Source organism: Acomys russatus, chromosome 23 (genome assembly GCF_903995435.1).
Source record: "Acomys russatus chromosome 23, mAcoRus1.1, whole genome shotgun sequence".
In the NCBI taxonomy this organism is placed as follows: domain Eukaryota; kingdom Metazoa; phylum Chordata; class Mammalia; order Rodentia; family Muridae; genus Acomys; species Acomys russatus.
The window spans coordinates 24,189,862-24,206,457 of NC_067159.1; the positions used below are offsets into that span (position 1 = coordinate 24,189,862).

General features: G+C 45.4%; 1 protein-coding gene across 1 annotated transcript in view; it reads left to right on the plus strand.

Annotated features, from left to right (window-relative positions):
• Positions 1–16,023, plus strand: part of Abca4 (ATP binding cassette subfamily A member 4) — a 140,788-nt gene extending 124,765 nt beyond the window's left edge. Inside the window, 11 exon segments of the mRNA XM_051165778.1 lie at positions 166–286; positions 665–727; positions 1,209–1,315; positions 3,272–3,413; positions 7,888–8,022; positions 8,744–8,847; positions 8,934–9,026; positions 10,781–11,030; positions 12,906–12,992; positions 15,827–15,886; positions 15,889–16,023. Coding sequence (XP_051021735.1) covers positions 166–286; positions 665–727; positions 1,209–1,315; positions 3,272–3,413; positions 7,888–8,022; positions 8,744–8,847; positions 8,934–9,026; positions 10,781–11,030; positions 12,906–12,992; positions 15,827–15,886; positions 15,889–15,948 — 1,222 coding nt within the window. The 3' untranslated portion in view covers positions 15,949–16,023.
• Positions 16,024–16,596: the final 573 nt, after the last annotated feature.

The following is a 16,596-nucleotide window of genomic DNA, read 5'->3' on the forward strand; positions in this document are numbered from 1 at the left end:
CTTGACCTCTCTGACCCTCCTGTCAGCAGCCATGTTTAGAATGGACTTAGAGGAAAGATGCCTAGGGGAGTAAAAGTGCGGGAATGGGAAAGACAGTTGGGTGAGAAGGTCAGTGTGAAGGTTATCGCGTGCCCAGTGCAGTCCTGTCCACTTTCCTTTCTCTAGGCTTGCTGAGCCGGCTAGAGAGCCCATTTTTGATGAAGATGATGATGTGGCTGAAGAAAGACAAAGAATTACTAGCGGAGGAAATAAAACTGACATCTTAAGGTTGAATGAACTCACCAAGGTGAGGAGCAGGTGTGGGCAGTTCTATCTTGGAGTTGCCAGCTGAGGCCACGGATGGTACAGGACCATCACGTTGTCCTGTACAACAGCAGGCCATCTCTGGATTGTCATCTGCCTTCTGGGAGCACCTATTTCCCATGATGCTGTTCATCTTGGGTACCACAGGGCCTCCGGAAGAGCTTCTCCAACTGAGCGTTAGACTCTGATCTCTGTCCTGTGTATGTGGTGTGTGGTTTGCCCTCTACGCCGCCTGTGTCACGGCTCTTCTCCCAATGCCATGTTAATATGTAACCTCCACTCCTTTCTGCCTTTTGCTCTTACGCCCCTGCCCTGCTCTACCCCGTCTTGGTCTTCAGCTCAGTTTCTTTGGATCTTACAGGTTTACTCAGGCTCATCCAGTCCAGCAGTAGACCGGTTATGTGTTGGCATCCGCCCTGGAGAGGTGGGTACCATACAGACTAACATGAAATAGCTCTTGAGAAAACCCAGCCCTTCATCACGCATCTTCTCCCTCTAAACCAAGCTGGACAGTAGAAATCTAATAAGAGCCAAACTTTCCAACAGATACAGGGGGAAAAAAACATTAAATTTGCTTTTTTTTTTTATTTGCTGTTTTTATTTTACTTGATATATCTAAAACCTCATTTTGATGTGTAGTTAATATAAAGCATTACTGAGATATTTTTCAATTTTTCTTTGTTGCTCTTTTTCTAAGTTTTCAAAGCCAGTGAGTATATTACTCACTTAGTACCCATGTTGGTTAGGATTAGGTGTGTTTTGTGTTGGTAGCCACACGTGGCCAATAATCTCAGTAATGGTAGCCAGGTATAAAACGACTCTCCCAGCTCTCACACTAGCCGGGGATCTGTCAATGAAGATGTCCTTGGTCACTAGAGCAACACCTGTTCTCTGTTTTCTTCTAGTGCTTTGGCCTCCTGGGAGTGAATGGTGCAGGCAAAACAACCACATTCAAGATGCTCACTGGGGACACCACAGTGACATCAGGTGATGCCACCATAGCAGGCAAGAGGTGAGCTTTCTGCCCTTTCTGTATCAGAGTGTCCCCCACAGGCCATGTCTTTTTCTAGCATATGGAAAGTCATTCTCAGTCCTATGCCAGAGCAACTCTGAGACCCGGAAAGAGCTATGCAGAGAAGGGGGCCTCCTATGTAATGTGATTCAAAAACACACAGGCATACACAGGAAAACCAAACTAAAATGTAATGATTTAGAGAGTGCTCTTAACACAGATTGCTAGAAAGTTCTGGAAAACACTAAGTCAGTGGTTCCTTATCTCTTTGGCTTATAGACTCCTTCAAGCAGTGGGTGAATCCTATGCTTTCTTCCTCAGTAAGAATATTCCATAGCCTTCCATTAACTATTTCCTGATAGCTTCCAAAGCTTTGATGAACTTACTGAACCCTGGGTACATCGGTATTCCCACTGCAGCCTCTGGATCCCAGGCTAAGAACTCCTAGGTTGACATAGCCTTTCTCTGAGTTGAGTTTCTGAATGAAGGTTCTCGTCAGACCAAGGCAAGCTGAGAAAGAGAAAGCTGGCTCCTGGAGAGCGACTATTAGCCTCTGTAATAATGTGAGTTTCAACAGACTTGTCCTTCATGGGGCAGGCCAGGGGAGTAGATGAATGGCCTCTTGCTGGCTGCTCCTGAGCAGCAACGCTCACACAGGGTGAGTGTGCTCACGGCACTCCGTTCTGGTTTGTCCATGGAGACCGACACTGCTGATGGCTCCCCAGCATCTGCTTGACCAAGACCTCCTTCCTTTACCCAAAAGCCCAGTTCAACACAGCCCAACAGGCAGGGAGATGTGAAGCAAACATATTGACAAAGATAGAGCCAGGTCATGGCTGAGTGGGCCTCATCAGTCACCCAGTTGTCTGCCACCAAGCAAGCGGTAGTAACAGTAATAACAGCAGGAGTTACGGAGAGACAGAGCTGCCTGCAATCCTAAGGTAAAACTGAGCTGCAGGTCAGAGAGGAAGCAAAGGTTTAAAGACTGGGGCTCTTGGGTAAGATAACTCCTGTGAGTTCAGCAGGGTTCCTTCCTTGTTTCTTATGGTGGTTTTGTCTGACTTACCTATACCTCGAATGCCTTTTGTCACAGTGCGGAACTGCAGTGGACTCTCTGTATTCCATCCCTATTATAACACCCTTTATTAATAAGTCCTACGCTATAAAGGGTTACACAGAAGTGATCGGGCAAAATGATCTGTGTACAGTTTTCTTGCTGTTCAAGTCAATACATTTTTCTAGTGGGATACGGGGATGATTCATCAGGTGGAGAAGACAGAAACCTGTCCTACCTCTTGCCAGCCTCCTGTTCTGGGTAGTTATCTGGGTAGTGCCCTCTTTGGGTGACAATAAATACAGAGGAAGAAGTTTACTTCCACTTGGAAGGCGTCACCTTTTCCAAGCTACTCCCCAAGTGTCTGGAAGGGATTACAATCAATCCATTGACAATTCATTGATCATTTCTTAAACCTTTGCCTCCAAGCCCTCAAGCCAGGCGGCCCAACCTACTCACTCAGGTGGTAGGTATTCAGTTCCTCTCAGCCATGGAAGCCTGGAAGGATCCGACTAAGTTTAAAGCTCAGCACTCCTGAAGTTTTGTGGGATTTTGTTTGTTTGTTTGTTCGTTTGGTTGTTTGGTTGTTGGTTGGTTTTTTGAGACAGGGTTTCTCTGTGTAGCCTTGGCTGTCCTAGACTCATTCTGTAGACCAGGCTGGCCTCGAACTCACAGAGATCCACCTGCCTCTGCCTCCTGAGTGCTGGGATTAAAGGCGTGCGCCACCATGCCTGGCAAGTTTTGTGTTTTTAACTAAGGGATCCCCACTTTGATTTCCAAACTCTGTGTGTATGTTTCTAAAATGGAGAAGGTCTTGCCCTGTGGCCAAAGCCTCTCCAGCCCCTGCCCTTTGGTCACCCCTGCTATGAAGGAAACTCATTAATCATTCTTTCTTCTTGCAGCATCTTAACTAATATTTCTGACGTCCATCAAAACATGGGCTACTGTCCTCAATTTGATGCAATTGATGACCTACTCACAGGCCGAGAACATCTTTACCTCTATGCAAGGCTGCGGGGTGTACCATCAGAGGAAATTAAGAAGGTGAAAGACAGTTTGTTATGGCCATGTGGGAGAATGGTAAACTATATGCCTACTTTATGAAGTAAAAAGTTTAGAGACAAAAAAACTGGGCACAGTATCCACCCATTCCAGCAAATAATCTTTTACTGGTGCCAAGTACTGACTGAGAAGCTGGAGATAGTGTGAACAAAATAGGCATACACAGCAAATCCCTGCCCTGGAGTCTACTGATGGTGCATGCATTTGTCCTTCAACCCAGCAATCAATGTTCTGGAAATGTGTCCTGAAGACACACGTGCCACCGTACACAACGCTTACACAGGCGGTTATTCGTTACACTTGCAACTACAAAGTACTGGATATCACCTAAGTACTTAGGCACAGTTGACTGTGGATACATGTGGCAGTCTGATGCAGCTATAGGGAGAGGATAAAACGGCCTCCGAGGCCTGTGAGGGACTGACAGCCAATGTTATTTCTAAGATTATTATATGAGAGAAGGCAAAGTGTGAAAGTGAACATGCGGGATGCTACTTTTACGTAAGAAAGTAGGAAAATAAAAAAGATGTGTGGATGCTTACCTTTACAAATAGAGCGTAAGAGGGATACACTGGACAATGAATCTGACAGTAAGTGGAAAGTGCAGTGAAAGCAAGACAGGAAAGGGATGCGTCTCTGGGGTTGTCCTTTTGTTTAACTTTGACTCATGCAAGTATGTCCATGTTCTGCAGATTCAAAACTAAGACAGAATCAGTAAGACTAAGAAGGGGGAGAAACGTGAGGACAGAAAGAAAGCCTAATGTTGACTATAAATCGAAACACATTAGTTTTATTTTAAACAATCATGCAGAGTGTGGGGTATCTATCCTTAGCTGTGGACAAGGTAGACTGGGGCAAAGCTCTTCAATTTCTGAGCTTTTGTAAAATGTATTTTCTTTTTATATTGGTATGGACAAAATAATTCTCAGTAATTGTAGGTATGCGGTAGGATTGAGTAAATGAACAAATGTGTTGGTGTTTGGGGAGCTAGTTTCTTTAATAGAGGAAGTGGCATGTAAAGCTAGGAAAAGGGGAAGCAGGGAAGAACTCAGGGGGCTGGAACTGGAGACATCGCTGTGTACTCTTGAAATGTGTATGTGCGTGTTTGTGCATAATGTAAATGTGCTCGTCTATACGTACATACTGAATGTTTGTGTCTGTCTGTCTGTCCCTGTCTCTGTCTGCCTATCTGTCTGTCTGTCCTTTGAGAGGACCAAGACATAAAAATACTCTAATACCAATGATCACACCTAATGTCTAGATTTGGGTCTTTACGTCACTCTGTGTTAAAGAGAACCATGCCTCTTCAAATAAGCATCTCATTTCAAGGCTGGATCACCTTGTGTTACTAGAGTACAGAGAAAGTCTTTAAACAAAATAAAGAGGTATTGCAGTAGGAGACAGCTTGAAGAGGCTTCTCATGGCCAGATAGAGAACAATCTAGGCATTAACTAATTAATGACCTTTATGGGACTGTGGCTCTGTAGAAGAATGCCTGCCTAGTAAGCACAGTGCCCTGGGTTCGATTCCCAGCACTGAAAAGAGAAATAGATCCTTAGAATCCCAATACCACACACAATGAAAATGTGCCAATTTAAATGAGTAATTTTGTTACCATGATAATTTATAAATCATTGAGATAAAATTAGGCGTTTATAAGCCCATACTGTTATATGGATAAATAAATAGGAAAAGATAGGGAGTTTTGCCTTCAATCAAGCACTGAGCGCACAGTATAGGTGTGTTCATAGATGCACACATCTTGTACATATATTGCAAGCACTGAGGGCTGATTGTAGGGCATCACAGGGAGTTGGAAGACCGTTTTGCAATGACCATATGTCCTGAATAGTTCTTATGTGAACCTCCCACAGGCTAATGCCTTTTTAGAAGGAGGAATCCTCAGCTCAGAAAATGCCTCCATAAGACCCATCTGTAGGCAAGCCTGTAGGACATTCTCTTAATTAGTGATTGATGGGGGAGGGCCCAGTCCATTGTGGGTGGTGCCACCCCTGGGCTGGTGGTCCTGGGTGCTATAAGAAAACAGGCTGAGCAAGCCACAAGGAGCAAGCCAGTAAGCAGCACCCCTTCATGGCCTCCACATCAGCTCCTGCCTCCAGGCTCTGATCCTGCTTGAGTTCCTGCCCTAAATGCTTTTGATGATGAGCAACAGTGTAGAAGTACGAGTGAAACAAACCTTTTCTACCTCAAGTTGCCTTTGATCACAGTGTTTCATTGCAGCAAAAGAAGCCCTACGTAAGACACTCTATGAAAGACGGGATTACAGACACAACAATCATCAGTAGATAGTCGAGGAAGTTTTTAAATGAGAAATGAAGTATTTTATCTATTCTAAAATAACATCCATATAAATTTCTTAGTGGTTTCAAAATAGGTATATAATTTTTCAATAAAAAAATTAGATGACAGGCCAGGCATAGTGGCACACGCCTTTAATCCCAGCACTCAGGAGGCAGAGGCAGGTGGATCTCTGTGAGTTTGAGGCCAGCCTGGTCTACAAAGCAAGTCCAGGACAGCCGAGGCTCCATAGAGAAACGCTGTCTTAAAAATATTAGATGACATGTTAATTAGATGACCAAAATTAATTCCATGTACAATGTTCTCAGATATGATACCCTGGGAGGTCCCAGCCTCACTTATGCAGAATCCTGACTGACAATACACAACCTGAATCTTACCATTAAAAAACAGAAGACAAAATAATATTTCTTTTTTAAAAAAAGAGGTAAGAAAGAGGAACTATATATGTTTTGAATATCAGAGACCGGAAATGCTCCTGATTGCAGGATGCTAAAGAGACAAAATGAGGGCTAGAGGGATGACCGTGTGGGCGAAGCACTTGTGCAAATGTGGGGACCTGAGTCTGAATCCCCAGATCCAAATGAAGTGGCGTGTGGTGGAGCATGTCTGCAAACCCAGTGCTTCTAACAGCAAGATGGGAGGGAAGGGGAACACAGGAGAATCGTCAAGGCTCCCCGGCCCCCTAGGCTGTCACACACAGCAGTGAACAGTTAAGAGACCCTGACTCAAACAGGTTTTCTGCGGTCCTCCCATGTATGCTGAGGTAGGTGTGCACCTATGGTGGTGCATGACCACCTCCACCATCTCTCCCCCCCCCACGCACACTGGAGGTCAGGGAAGGGGCTTGAAACTATTTCTGGATAAGAAGTTTAAAATGGAGACTGCATCCTAGTGGAAGGATGGGCAACAGGTTAAAATAGTCAGTGAGTTAGAGAGCAGCAAGTTCCGAGAGGAAAATTAAGCAGGTTACAGTTGTTGGGATGGGGTTTGTGCTTGTCGACAGTAAAGGCTCATAGGAAGTGACGTCTAAGTATGGGGCTAGAGAAGGGAAGTGAGTCACAGAGCTACCTACAGGGTGTGCTTGCCTCAAAACACTTTTCCTAGTGTGTTTCTGGGTATGAATGCACACACGCACATGCACACTCGCTCACACAAATTCCCAGTTTCCTCTTGGGGTCCCTCAACACACTGTTACAGTCCACCATTCTTTTTTATTTTTATTTATTTTATTGATTGATTGATTGATTGATTGATTTTTTGAGACAGGGTTTCTCTGTGTAGCCTTGACTATCCTGGACTCACTTTGTAGGCCAGGCTGGCCTCGAACTCACAGCAATCTGCCTGCCTCTGCCTCCTGAGTGCTCGGATTAAAGGCATGCGACACCACTGCCCGGCTAACCATTCTTTTTTAATTAAAACAAAACAAACAAACAAATAATTGTTACCTCTGACCTGGAAGTACAACAAAAACTGTGCATCCTGCTGCTCTTCCCATTGACTACAGTGCCTGGCTCACACTAGATGCTCTGTAAATGTCATTAGATGAACAAGTTTATAGATGTGACCCTGATGGGTTGGGGTAGAGCAAATGGCTTTGGGGGGTACACTGTCTTCTCAAAGAGACTTTGAGCTCTTGGTGAGAAATGTAGTCTTGGGAAGGCTGAAGGCTCTTTCTCAGGGGGTTGTAGAACTAAGGAGTGAAACCAAAGGTCAAGACTCTGGTGCCTCACATTTGACCATGTCCCCTGGAGGGGGAGACCTGGTGGCACTCAGAGGAAGGACAGCAAGTAGCCAAGAAGAGACTTGATACCCTATGAGAATATATAGGGGGACGTAATCCCCCTCAGGAACAGTCATAGGGGAGGGGAATAATGGGAAAATGGGGGGGGGGAGGAATGGGAGGATACAAGGGATGGGATAAACATTGAGATGTAACAAGAATAAATTAATAAAAATTAAAAAAAAAAAAAAAAGAATAGAAAAGTGGCCTTCTCACCTTGGCCAGCAGGTGGCCCTGCAGCAACAGATCTGGGCCTGGCAGGATGACATCTGAGAACACAGCCTAGAACTGTGCTTGTGCCAGGTTCCTTCCTTCCATGTTTCTCACCCAGCTGAAATTTCTTCTCTTTCCTAGGTTGCCAACTGGGGCATCCAGAGCCTGGGCTTGTCTCTCTATGCTGACTGCCTGGCAGGCACCTACAGCGGAGGCAATAAACGGAAACTCTCCACAGCCATAGCACTCATTGGCTGCCCGCCCCTGCTGCTGCTGGTGAGGACATTGGATCCTGCAGAGTTGAAGCGTCACTCCCTGTTCTGGGTTGGGAAAGTTAGTTCAGGCCTTGCAGCTTTAGAAAAGACAACAGTTTGCTTTTGTCCGGATTCCTCACACACTGCCCTTTTCAGGCACATTAGCCCAGTGTTCGGTTACAGCACAGTCTGGCCTTCAGCTCCTGGGAAGCATCTTGAGGGGCCAGAAGCTTAGAAGGGGAAAGCTCTATCAGCTCCGGGTACCGTTGCCATCTGGTTAAACATTAGGATGAGGAGATCTGTGTGGACCAGATCATTGACTTGAACCAGAAGCTCCAGGAACTGTCACATAAATTGGACCAGACCAGCATCCCTGAGTTGTAAGAGGACACAGGACATAGAGGGAACTGGAAAAGTTACTTGAACTATCTCTCTCCCTTCCCTGACCACTAAGGCTAAGTCTACGTTGTTGTTGTTGTTGTTGTTGTTGTTGTTGTTGTTGTACTGTCTCTTTATGACCATTGTTTTAACCTTAATTCACTCACAGCTGGCATGGATCCATAGGTGTACACTGTGTTCTGTATTCTCCGGTTCCCCTCCTGCCTTTGTGTGCTATAGCGCATGGCTCTGTCTTGCTTGCTGGGACATGGTTGTGCACATGACTGTTAGCCCAAGAAGGCTGCAGTGATGGAGAAAAACAATCTCCAAGTCTATAGCCCCTTGTTCTCTCTGCTACTCCATAGGATGAGCCCACCACAGGGATGGATCCCCAGGCACGCCGCATGCTGTGGAATACCATCGTGAGCATCATCAGAGAAGGAAGAGCAGTGGTTCTCACCTCCCACAGGCAAGAGATCCCCAGGGAGGTGGAGGCGGGGCGGCATAGGAACTTCCCCCTACTTCCTGTCTCACTTCTGCTCTCCTGCTCGATAGCATGGAAGAATGTGAAGCCCTGTGTACACGGCTGGCCATCATGGTGAAGGGCGCCTTTCAGTGTCTGGGCACCATTCAACACCTCAAGTCCAAGTAAGCAGATGGAGGGTCACGCCTTTTACTACAGTCTATGGGTTCAACCAGGTATTGAGGTCATCATGGACGCTGGGGACACTTGCTTCTTCTTTCCACAGGCATTAGCTAACAATGGCTGGTCCAGACCCTCTAGACACAGATGGAGAAAGTGGTTGAGATGCTTTATATTGGGCTAATTGCTTGTGGTTGGAAGAGAGTTCTGGGTAGGAGAGTTCTGACAGGGAGATTTACAGGGCCTGGCTGAGATAGAGGAGGGCCGCCATCACTGATCTAGTATCAACTCACGTTTCCCTACAGATTCAGGAACCATAGCCTGTTTTATGAGATTCCACAACCAATATAGGAATGAAAAAGACACCTAACAGCTTGAGAAGCAATTTTGTATCTGATTGAGTTTGGAAAAAAAAAAAATGACCATATGTTATATGACAAACTAGTTATACCAGTAATCTTGAGCAAGATTATCTTGTATCCATAAACTTACAAATGGTTACATTTATAGTTTATTATATATAGCTCATGCTATAAAACCAACAATTTGTTAAAATGAGATTATTGTTATCAGCATCATCTTTCCTTGCATTCTAATATGCCTGGGAAAGAGTGGCTTTATAGTTGTCACTCAAATATTTAGCATACTTATCAAGAGCCCAAAATATAAGCTATCAAAGTAGCTGGTAAAAAGGGCAAAGAACCGAGCTTATCCGTGCTGAGATCCAAATCTTAGGGAGTCCATGAAGTATAGTGCACGGAAAACACCATCCTTCACATGCACCAGGGAGGAAAAGTCTAATACTATGTAAGATGCATTTGGCAAATGACCCTGATTTCTTCAGTGACTATCATGTGGACCCTGCATAGATATCCATGATATCCATCAGCATGTGAGGTCACCAGACCTGTGTCAGCAAGTCCCCATGCCCAACTACTAGAGGACACCGTCCCACTTTCCCTCTCATTCCACGGTATCCCCCATGATAGCAGAGGTAAGGGGAGGGTGTTACCATGTGGAGCAATGACTGGTTTCCTGGAACTGAAAGGCCAATGGCATCTTACTGTAGACACAGCCCTAGTTCATAGAGGAAATTTTACAGCAAACTTTAACTGGCACAATGTTCCAGGCATAGGCTATCACAGCCGCCAGCCAATGATGCATACTTTTTCTGGCAGACCAGCCTTGATCCCCATAGGGTAGCCAGCAAACCCAATAAGGAGAAGGGAGAAGCGTCATTGTTAGTCTGCTTTATTGATGAGATGAGAGCCCCTCGTGATCATATCATCCCTGAGTCCCTACCTCTCATCAGTGCTACAGTGAGGACCAAGCCTTTAGTACATGAGTCTATGGGAGATATATGAGATCCAAACCACAACAGAGCTCCACATCCTTCAGGAACGTTCCCTCCAGAAGTAGTGCCTTCGCAAGCCTTTGTTCCCCCCTGGAAAGTGTTATGAAAGTCATCCACTCGTCCCCCACATCCGAGTGCTTCAGCCATAGGTCTTTCTGGGTAGGCCTGGGATTGCTACCAGTAGCTACAACCACCTTAGATTTCAGCAAGTATGTCCATCTGACTTTGCCACACAGACATTTAGACCTCCAGAAACTGATGCCAAACACTTTATCGCTCCTAGTTCAGGCATGCATGGGAGGTCAATGCTGTGAGCCTTTAATCCCTGTTATGCCTGATGGGTGTACTCTTTGTCTGGGGATTGCCTTTGCTCTAACAGTGCTGTACACACTGTGCGCTTGCTAGGTTCGGAGATGGTTACATTGTCACCATGAAAATCAAATCCCCAAAGGATGACTTGCTTCCTGACTTGAATCCCGTGGAGCAGTTCTTCCAAGGCAACTTCCCTGGGAGCGTGCAGAGGGAGAGACACCACAGCATGCTGCAGTTCCAGGTCTCCTCCTCCTCTCTGGCCAGGATCTTCCAGCTGCTCATTTCCCACAAGGACAGCCTGCTCATCGAGGAGTACTCAGTCACCCAGACGACGCTGGACCAGGCAAGTCTACCCGGGCCACCAGCATGACATGAGTAGTGATTCCGTGGAAGGCAGGCAGGATGCCCTCAGTTTCAACACACTGTGCATCTCTGTCCCTCAGAATAAAATCTGGCATTTCAGAAATGTTTTCCTAACAATATTTCAGACATCCACAAAATGCACTGACTGTTTTTCCTTTTTTTTTTTCTTACATGTTATTTCATGCTTGCTGGTTCGTGGTGGTGGTTGTTTTCTTTTTCTTTCCAAATCATTCCTTTCATGTATAATTTACTTATTTTTTTCATGTATAATTTACAAACAACAAAATAGATGTATTTAATTGTACAGTGGGTTTTGATAAACATTTACTCTTTATATAGGTATTTATTGGTGAATGTGATGTTCGTGTGTGTGTGTGTGTGTGTGTGTACATGTGTATGCATGTGTGTGTTTGCATATGCATGTAGAGGCCTGAGGTTGATATTAGAATCTTCCTCCATTGCTCTTCCCTCCTATTCTTTAAGGCAGAGTCTCTCACTCAAACTCAGAACTTTCCAATAACAAGACGACTCTTGCAAGGCAGCTTGCTCTGGGGATCTCCTGTCTCCACCTTCCAAGGCGGGCATTAGAGCTCGCCATACTTACCAGGCACTTATGTGGGTCCTGAGGGTGTGTCCTCTGGTCTTCACACCAGCATGATGAGCTGTTTAGCTATTTTAACGGCTGAGCTGTCTCCATAGCCCATCTTTACTCTTTTCATTTGTGTCACTGAAATGCTGTTTACCAAATACTATATTACCATTCTTTTTTCCCCCAGACAAGCCGTGAAAATTACTATTTCACTTTATTTTTGAGGGGTTTGTAACCCATTGCTATATGCAAGCTGCTTCAGCTTCCCTAGTGCTGGGATAAAAGGCTTATATACCACCAACCATAGATGGTTGATAGATGGATTGAAATACACACATATATATTCCAAAATATATAAATACAACCTGATCAGTCCTTGTAATGTCATTTATACCTGCATGTTTTTGCTCAGCTGGAGTGCTCTCCCTCTTTAAGCATTCCTTAGATGTCCATAGTTCTTTGTGTAGGGTTGAGGCCTGCGGAGTGCCACCACCATCCACATTAGCACATCTATTGGTGTTTCCCTTGTTCGGGTACTCTATTCTCTATGAAAGTGACTATCTGAGGTGCCTCCTGTAAGTGGAATCAAATAGTACTTGTCATTCTTTGATTGACATAACATCCCCAAGGGTCTGTGCCCACACTCTATCATGTGTCAGAATTGCCTTCATTTTAAAGACTGAGTAATATTCACTTATATCCATATTTTATTTATCTACTCAGTCATCATGAACATTCAAGTGTTTCCTTGGTTGTTAGGAAGTTGGTTCCTTTTCAATTTTGAGTTTTCATTTTTTAACAACCATCCTTAAAGTCCATTTGGTAAAGCAGTGGGAGCTGACAAGTGTTTGCCTCTAGAGAAGCTCTCTGCTTTCTTGCCACCCTTAAGCAGGTGATAGTCACACTGGACTCCTTCTGCAGGAGTTGTGGCCACACTGCATATGGAACCGAGAACACAGCAGGAGGCAGTTTCCTTTGCTCAGTTTCTGTTTTCAGAGAGCCAGGACTCTGCCAGCTGCCTTAGCTTATCCCAATTTCTCATGTCCAAGGCCCCTCGAACCGTCCAGCAAGAACTCCCTCAGCTCAGGAGTCTAAGAAGCAAGCCTTGTCTGGAGCACTGCCGTGCAGTCTTGTGGCAAGCCACAGACGGGAAGCAAGCTCCACCAGCCTGGCTGTCTATCAGCTGTGGGAAACAGAGCAAAGCATAAAGGAGTTGTAGGCACCCGTCTTTCTGGACACACCTACATACTCTTCTCCCGCCTGCAGGTATTTGTGAACTTCGCTAAACAGCAGACCGACACCTATGACCTCCCTCTGCACCCTCGAGCTGCTGGAGCCAGTCGGCAAGCCAAGGTATTTCCACTGCCCGTTCCTAATTTCTGTCTAAAAGGGGCCTAAGTTCAGGGGCCTCGGTGATCCACTGGGCCTGAGGGCCTCCCAGACTTGGATGAGGCTCTGCAGAGAGCCCACCCAAGCTGCGTCTCCACCTGCCGCTGGCTATCGCCCACCTGCAATCCTTGTTGCTTTGCCTCAGCTGTTCTCTATCAAGAGCCGTTCTCAATTAAATGTTTCACCCAGTAGCTGAGTGGCTCCCTACTGCCATCTGAAAAACATCTGGATGGTGTGGGCGAATGACATTTTAAAAGCATTTATTTATGTGTGTGTGCCTGAGTGTGTGTGTGTCCAACTTAGGCTGTCAGGCTTGAGGCACACGCCTTTAGCCAGTGATGCCACCACCTCTCAGATCCAAGGATTATTTTGAAAGGAAAGGTCCCACACATCTTTGCTAGCAGCATAAAAAAAAAAAAATGAAAATCTCCAAACTTCCAGTTTTAGGAATAATCGAGGGAAAGAAAGACTAGTGAAACATCTTGGCTGTTGGGATATTGACAACACATCGTGGTCACACCTTTGAGTTAAAAGGTTCAGACTGACTGACACTCTGCTTCAATAGCGGACATGTCTGGTTAGAGCTGACACCTGGACCAGTTTTAGGAGGGAGATTCTTTGTTCTTCATGGAAGTATCAAGATAGTAAAGGAAAAAGCGATAGGAAGCCATAGAAGGACCAGGCGTGGTGGCACACGCCTTTAATCCCAGCACTCGGGAGGCAGAGGCAGGCAGATCTCTGTGAGTTCAAGGCCAGCCTGGTCTACCAAGTGAGTCCAGGACAGCCAAGGCTACACAGAGAAACCCTGTCTTAAATAACAACAACAACAATAATAATAATTTCCCTTAAAGTGTCCTTGAAAACAAGTAATGGGTGAATTATCTCAAGGGGATCTAGGAATATTCCCAGTCTGTTCTGAGGAAAAAGGAAAGCCAGGCTTCAGCAGGCTGATGTCTTCAGAGCTCTTGGTTTTGAACAGAGACTAAACAGACATTTTATTGTCTGGAAATCTGCTTATGAGGAATGTGTTAAAGCTTTCCAAAGGACCCAGTCTTAGGAAACATCTCTTGGGGTTTGGCTTTCTACATCCCACAATCTGTTTTCTGGAAACAGTTGAGCAGCAGGGTAAGTCTTGGGTAGGAGAGTTAGTGATTGAAGATTGGTTTATCTAGAAATCTACTAAACAAGTAGATTTTACACCGACCGCATTTGCTTTAGACAATCAGGAACAACTGGGAACACTGTCTGCCGCTTATTTTCATACACAAAGGTCCCCCCACATTGGGTTTATCCTTCAGTCACATTCCTATGTGTTTAAAGAACCTGCAGCCTTGACTGAGATGCCTGCACCAGCTTAGAGCCTGCTCTCAGCCTTGCCTGTCATTGTTGGCTTCTGCCTGGCAGCTGTGGCACACACCTTTGTCCCAGCACTCAGGAGGCAGAGGCAGGCAGATTTCTGTGAGTTCTGTGAGTTCAAGGCCAGCCTTGTCTACAAAGCAAGTTCCAGGATATCTAGGGCTACACAGAGAAACCCTGTCTCTGTGGGGAATCCAGAAGAGGTTTGTTGGTTCTGTTTTTTTTTTTTATTTTTTTTAACACTTAGACTTTATTATACAATCCAGCAATCCTATACAAGAAGGAAAAGGGATTAAAGGGAAACAAGAGTAAACCTTCCGGTATCTGTTCCGTGGGACAGATTCCCAGGTGTCTCTGGCCTGCACGCTGGTCTGGCCTGTAAGCTGGTCTCTCCCCAAATCCACATGCATTCCTGTTCCAGAAGATGTAGCCTTCTCCTCTCGCCTCTGCCTGCGTCTCTCTGGCATGCAAAGGCGGATCTGGGTCAGGATCCCTGCCCCCATCGATGTTCGATTAGAAACACAATAGCCCGCTGGAGTCCCCTGGTCCACTTCCTGAATTTCAGACCCAGGACGGCTCCATTCAGTGTATCCGAGGTGTTTCCCAGGGGCAAAGCCTGCCAAGACTGCTTTCACTTGGGCAAAGCTTACAATCCTTCCCACGGAGACTGTGCGTTTAAACCGGATAATTGTACAAGCCACATTTTGTACCCTCAATCACCTCATCCCATAGCTGGAATTGGATCAGGAAGATAATCTATAATTTATGATTAGAGATTATGTTTCTAGATAGAAAGGTTGAGTTAAAAAAAAAAAAAAAAGTCCATTTCTCCAGGACCCTGAACTCAGCGCACAAGTTTGATTTGGATTCTTTGTCATGAACGCATTTGAATCTCCCTTCATGCTAAATATATCCCCAGTCAAGTGACCCTTCTTCCCAGGAGCCAACTCTGAATGAACTGGACAAAGAGAAGTCTAGACTCAGGGCTGAACTCAAATTATAAAATTTTAGCTTTCAAGCGAGCAAGGTGATGGTAACTTTCTTGGTTTAAAAAAAAAAAAAAAAAACACCCAGGGTTAGAGATTTAGCTCATGTCTAATACTACGAGGGGCCTAGGTTTGGACCCCAACATGGGAATGGAGAGCATAAGTTTCCAAAACATCCATTGGAAGGAGCACCGAGGCATAGCTTTCTTCTAAAATGTAAATAAAAACACAAGGATGTAAGTCTCTGCAACAAATGCGTGGGTCGTAGCGTGCATCTGGTCTGCACACTTCACAGATAGGAAGTCAAGCAGCCGGTCACCTTGGTGGTCTGACAGGATCCCAGTCCCTTCAGTTGAGTTCCCTCCAGAGGCTGCCAGTGGTTACAGCCAGGACGAGAAGCATCCGACACATCTTCTGCAGGTCTGATTTCCTTCCGTGTTGCTTGTTCCATTATAGCTCGAAGGGAAATCTGGGCAACTGGAGACACAGGAGCCTTTGCCCACAGGATCAACTGAACAATGGCGAACGTAAACAACTCCACTGCAGCCGAAGAGAAACACACCAGGCGCCCACAGTGAACAGGAGGAGGCTCTTTCAGAAAAACAAAAACAAAAACAAAAACAAAAAAACAAATCTTATGGTCTCACTGGAATTCCTGATAGCAAAACTGACCTATTGGAACATGGCCACCTTTTCACCCAGACCCCTGACTAGCGGCTTTGGCATTAGTGTCACTTTAATTCTGAGTGGATCTGCTTTTGTGGAGTGGGAGGGGTATGGATGTGTGGGTGTTGTCAGAGAGGAGGAATAAATAAAATGCAGTCTCCGCCTAAGCTGCTCTGATTACTAAGCTCCCTGCAAACATGACTTTATTAGTGTTCGGCATCTGGAAGTTTCAGGCTTTCTTAGGGGGGGGTAAGTGCATTCTAAGTTGCTGTGAGCTTCCATGAGAGTCACATGGCAAAACCCCTGTAGTGTTGAAGTGGAAGTGAATGGACTCATTGTTTTTGTCTTTGTTTTTGTTTTCCGAGACAGGGTTTCTCTGTGTAGTCTTGGCTGTCCTGAATTCACTTTATAGACCAGGCTGGCCTTGAACTCACAGAGACCCGCTTGCCTCTGCCTCCCAGAGTGCTGAGATTAAAGAGCGTGCGCCACCCTGCCCAGGTGCCAAACCATGTTTTTTTTTTCAATAGAGGCATATAAACAAATAACAACAGTCAGTTATA